Source organism: Micropterus dolomieu, linkage group LG23, assembly GCF_021292245.1.
Source record: "Micropterus dolomieu isolate WLL.071019.BEF.003 ecotype Adirondacks linkage group LG23, ASM2129224v1, whole genome shotgun sequence".
Classification (NCBI taxonomy): Eukaryota; Metazoa; Chordata; class Actinopteri; order Centrarchiformes; family Centrarchidae; genus Micropterus; species Micropterus dolomieu.
This window is the reverse complement of record NC_060172.1, coordinates 1,698,868-1,704,867: the sequence shown is the minus strand read 5'-3', so window position 1 is coordinate 1,704,867 and position 6,000 is coordinate 1,698,868. Positions and strand designations below refer to the sequence as shown.

Sequence of the window (6,000 nt, the reverse complement as noted above, 5' to 3'; positions counted from 1 at the left end):
GAAAGTAGAGGAGAGAGGAGCTCAGTGCATCATGGGAAATCCCCCGGCAGTCTAGGCCTATAGCAGCATAACTAAGGGATGGTTCAGGACTACCTGAGCCAGCCCTAACTATAAGCTTTATCAAAGAGGAAAGTCTTAAGCCTACTCTTAAATGTGGAGATGGTGTCTGCCTCCTGAACCCAAACTGGAACCTGGTTCCACAGGAGAGGAGCTTGATAGCTGAACGCTCTGGCTCCTAGTCTACTTTTGGAGACTCTAGGAACCACAAGTAACCCTGCATTCTGGGAGCGCAGTGCTCTGGTGGGGTAGTAAGGTACTATGAGCTCTTTAAGATAAGATGGTGCCTGACCATTAAGAGCTTTGTAGGTGAGAAGAATGATTTTAAATTCTATTCTGGATTCTCGAGTTTGGCATTTTGGTCGTTGCCATCTTGGTTTTATTGGAAACAGATGTGACCATATTTGGACGAGACAGTGAAGCATCCGTAATTCACGTTAACTGTGATATTAACTGGCATGCTAATTTTGGCTAGCGACAAAGAGGCTTAAAACAAAATGTGCTTTCCAGAAAAGAAAATGACCAGCCAACTCTTTTTAACAGCGCTGGTACACAGCATGTCACTTGTCAATCACAGATAATCCCGCCCTAAAGCCTCCCCTGCTTCCTGGTCTCTGTTCCTCTAAATGGGACCATAATTTACTAAATGAACATCATGCTGTGTTGAAGAAGACTTGAAACTAGCGACTGAGACCATAAACTCATCAGGAAAGTGTTTACTGAGGGAATAAATCAGCTGACAAGTAGAAACATTTTCCCACAGACTTCTATACAATCACACTTCTTTCTGCAGCCGCTGGAGTCGCCCCCTGCTGGCTGCTAATAATGCAGGTTTAAGGCTCTTCAGCACTTCACAGGTTAAAGTTTCCAAATATCCATTGATACACAGTCCGTTCTGATTCGAAGGTCATCAAATACCAACCAATTTATATTTCAGCATCAAATCTACGCTGTACTCTGACGCACATCTCCCCATAAATGTAACTACATATCGTGCCACCGTAGACTACAAGAACTGTGATTGGTTGGCTTGGTAGCGTTGCATTTCCGGCTGTTCAAGGGCCATGCATACCATCTCCACCAACGCCTTTTCTCGTTTCGGCTTTTTAGTAATTTCACTAAAATCAACTGTTGTTCAACATCGATCAGCTCCAAGTCCCAACAGTCGCCTTTGTTTATACCAGCCTCCACCAACGAAGAAGAAGAAGAAACTCAACCCAGTGGACCATAGACAGCCCACCTGCTAACCGAGTGACGCAAACACCAACGCACAAGTATAAATGCTCTCGGCGGCACGTAGCCTACGCCCTCAGCTACGGCGAAGACTCAACGCAGAAGTATAAATTGGCCTTAAGATTTCAACTCCCATCCACGTCCGGTGTCGTTATTTACAGAACGATAAAGTCTGTGAAAGGACAAACACAGGACTTTCGTTTGTGTTCCTTGTGAAACAAAAAGCCAACGTTGACTTATTTAAAGTTTTAAGTTGCATAACAGAACAGACTTATTTTACCCCAAACCACGATGCTTTTCCTGAACCTAAACAAGTCGTTCAATCTGTTAACTACGTGTTAGAAAGGTGTCTGATTCTCATCCATCCTTCTTTTCATATCACACGCATTGAGAAGTGACATTCTTGTTTAATAATATTTCTACACGGTTGCATTTACATTACTAATTGGTGTAAAACTGCAGCCTCACCTACACTTCTCGGTTGTTGTACGTTAACTTGCAGTTTACTTTACAACTTTTTAAATTGGCATATTTCTTCAGCCAACATGACAAATGTCACAGCTTTAAACAAAAAGCCAATCAGTCTGATTAACAGGCTTGTTTTCTACATCTTTAAAACCAAAGTAAATACATTTGAGTGTCAGTAAATTTCATCTGGAGTTCCTTCCACTCTTCTAATGAGAGTTATTGGAAGCTTTAAAAAGCTTTAAAATAGTGTTGTCAATCTTTGTCTTATTGTGTTCTGCTTCACCTATGAAGCAGAAGAAAAACATGACCTTTAGTTTTGACAAAAAGTTAGAAATATTGTTTGATATTAAAGCTCAACCAGCCTTTACTTATTGAGTCCTTTATTTTAATCTTTCTTTGTCGATACAAAGTGGGTTTGTCCTTCAGGATATCTGGTTCCTTCATGCTGCGCCACTTTCCACTTGCACAGCATTTTAAAGCCATCGGGAGTTTTGGTGACATAAATCACAGCCTGCACTTCTGGCTGTTCACTGTGGATGAGGAATTCATACGAACTTGATTTATTTGGCTTTTAGCTTATTGCATCATGCTAAACAAAGTCCACACTTTACAGCGGGTGGATGCCTTTTGTTTTTTTGCTTTTAAATCTCTATGATCCAAACCCATGTCGCAGTAAGAGAGTCCACTCTGTCATTCACTAATCCACAGCTTAATATAACATAAATCATAATATTGGACTTTATTTCATTTCCCTGCCCTCTTGAGCGATGAAGAAGGTCTGGCCTTTATCAAATCTGTGTAGATTGATTGTGTATGTACCATTTATTAAAATTTATTCTCATGCGGCTGTCATTTCAGTCTGTTAATGATCAGGGAGAAGAAAAGTCACATATTCAAGATCAGTATCCAAATGATAATGCATAACAATTTTTGAAACAATAGATTATTTTAATTTAAGACAGGAGTAAAGCAGGTTCTCGTTTCTATTCAACTGTAGCTGGCAGATTTTAATCAGCTCTAACTAGCTAGTTAACTAAGCTAACAAATCTGCATCCATGAGTTGGTTCAAAACACTGTCTCCCGCCAACTAATGTTTTTAGTCTTAATTGTTTTAAAACTAAAACGGCTTAAATATGCACTTTTCAAAGACTTTTAAAAGACTAAGGTTAAAGCTAACAGGCCCCTGGTGGGAGCGTATCTATGTTCCCTAGCTCAATATATATGATATTTATGACATTATGTCTCCACTGACCGGACAGATATTGACCTTTCAAACTGCATTTGAAACGTCCATATGCCTTTCGTTCTTTTGTAATTTGAGGTGTAAAGTTATCCCATACTAATCAATATATATCAACAGACACACATGCTCAAAGGATAATAATATTTCACTATAAATGTAATTAAATACAGAATTATGAAGCTTTGCCAGAGCAGTCATTTTAAAATGCAGTAAGAAAAAAGAATATACTTAGAAACTAATTTTGTGTATTATATTATAGAAATATTACTGTTAATTTCTAGTATGTTGGTGTGTAAACATGCATTTTTAATTGTACCAAATATCCTGTATCCTTAATACATGTCCGCCATTTTTAACATTTACATTTACTCATTTGGCAGCCGCTTTTATTCAAAGTGACTTACATTTGAGAAACAACATACAAGCATCAATAAATCATCAGTACAGCAAGTGATCTACAAGTGACAATAGATACTAGCATGGGCAGCAATAAATGCTAGCAAGAGCTAATGGCACGCATGGCTTCAATGGGGTAAATACCTCGGGAAAGAAGTAAGAGTTAACAAATAGTGCAGTTAATACAAGAGAAATGTAAGGCAATAGAAGAAGAAGACTTACATGCATCAGGAGGCGAGCGAGTACTGCAACTGTACCAATATGTTGATGCATCGCTGTAAAACAGTAAATAGTATTCACATGATGATATTAGACATTAACATTTCTGTTCTCCCTGCAGGTGGTGTCGGTGTTGCGTCCGGAGGAGATGTTTGAGTGTGTGTTTACGTGCGGGACAGACTGCAAGGGGACGTCGCTTTATCCCTGCCTGCAGATCTTCGTCAACAACTCGGAGTCAAACTCTGTGGCCCTGCTGCACTTCGATGAGCAACAGCTGGTCCTCAACCCAAAGGTACGACAAACTGACTATTATTGTTCCACTGTGGAAAATTAAACTTACAAGTGATATCAGCGAAATGTGGTTCTTTACTAACATCTAGTGGCAGCTGCAGGAAAATACAATATCAACAACCGAAAAGTTCCATATTGAGATTTTACTAAAACATTTTAAACTATCCCGCTTTTAATTTACAAATACTAACACTGGCAGACAGTTACTAGCTAGTAGTACAAGCTAAAATTCTTGTATGAACAAAAGTTTTGCAGGATATTTGTAAAAAAATTTGAGCTAATTTGATGAAACTTTCACTTTAAATGTTAGCTAAGCTGTGGTATGTTTAGTATTCACTGTTTCAAGTGTTGGAAAGTTGTTAAGTAAACTCACACAAGTGCATATGTAGGTGTCATTTACACTGGGGACACTGGGGACATGCCCATTTGTTTAAAATGTTCTGAAAAATAGCAGCAACAAATGTTAAATAACAAATGAAAGGTTTATTTACACAATGGGAAAACATGCAATGTGACGTAAATATAGAAGAAACAAATTTGCATTGTCCAAAAAAGATAAATTAAGCTAAAAAAAAAAGCTACTGATTACTGAATTATGACTTTATATTTTGAATTGTCACCTGCCACCTGATTTTTGTGTTTCCCTTTATATAAAGAAATACATTTCCACCAGAAATTGGTGCATGAAGTTTAGTGTTTAATTCCCTCATTTTCAGCATTCGATATTTCTTCTCGTGAACCCGGTATTGTGCATTGCCACGTCTTGTGAGCTAAGTGAATCGTCACAACCCTAACCTGAGCTCTTATGTCCCCAACTTTTTTCAGCACAAAGTGACGCCCAAATTTTGAATTGTACTTTCTTTGAGTGTTTCCATTTTATTCTACTTTCTACTTCTACTCCACCACATCTCAGAGGCAATTATTACATTAGATGTATCTGATAGCTTGAGTTACTTTGCAGACTAATAACAGAAAAAGTAATCAACAAAGAAAATATAATATAGTATTGTAGATTTCAATAAAATGGGGGGTTACAAGCTGCCCAGCAGTATGTAAATGTTACAGATTGCACTTTTAATTTATGCTGTGAAAAGAAGCGGACAGTAGGACAGCAGTCAAACAAGTATTAATGTCTCAGTTGAAAACTGATAGGGAAGCTTATTAATGATTGAGTTTATACATTGATGGAGTATATTTTGGTTGATTAATGAATTTATTTATACATGTATACAGGTTCTGGGTCAGATAAACATGGTGTTGAGCTGGTTACACTAGTTGAATCATTGCGTTTTGGGTTGATTCAGTGCGTGAATGTGAAATCAGGTCAATCAGAAGTCAAATGTCTTATTTTTGAATCGTGCAAAGATGAAAATGGAAACTCAGCGGCAATCTTGTGAATTACATACTGTTGTTTGTTGTGTGTGTGTGTGTGTGTGTGTGTGTGTGTAGTCTCACTTTAAACGCCTGCACAACCACAACTTTGGCCAAAAGTATATGGACACGTCATGTTTTTGTCTGGGTTTGGTTTTGGCTTTTTAGTTCCAGTGAAGGGAAACCTTAATACTTCCCATCCACTTCAATCCACTTCCCACATGAGCTACACACGTTTTTCATTGCTGCATGTAATTAGGGTTCTATCTTTTGTTTTTAAATCACTTTGTTCCCTTTCTGTAAGTCAAAAGCTGCACTTCTGGCCTCTTATTCCTTCAAAGGTTCATTCTTCAAAAGTGTTTTTGTGTCATACCTCCATTTTTGAGTGTGGACATGGCAACGTCCCAGTGCACAAAGCAGCTCCAATAAAGAAATGGCTTTCCCAGTTTGGTGAGGAAGAACTTGACCTCGACCCCATCCAACACCTTAGGGATGAACTGGAGCACCGACAGTGAACCGGACCCCATCACCAACACCGGTGTTGAAGACGTTGCCCTGGTTTTACTTCCTCAAAATATTTTAGTCTCTTTCTTTGTCTGATTTTGAAAACAGAACTACAGATAAAGAATCATAAAAATCAAGCTTATTTTTTTTTAAATGTTATTCATTCATATTCTTCGCTTTGTGTGGTTAAAATACAAGAACACTAGCTGTTCTATGGT

The 6,000-nt window shown here is 38.2% G+C and overlaps 1 protein-coding gene across 1 annotated transcript in view; it reads left to right on the top strand.

Moving 5' to 3' along the window:
* Positions 1 to 6,000, top strand: part of LOC123963636 (calcium-activated potassium channel subunit beta-4-like) — a 48,128-nt gene that overhangs the window by 3,933 nt on the left and 38,195 nt on the right. The window contains exon 2 of the mRNA XM_046040622.1: positions 3,738 to 3,908. Coding sequence (XP_045896578.1) covers positions 3,738 to 3,908 — 171 coding nt within the window. The remainder of the gene's footprint in view (positions 1 to 3,737; positions 3,909 to 6,000) is intronic.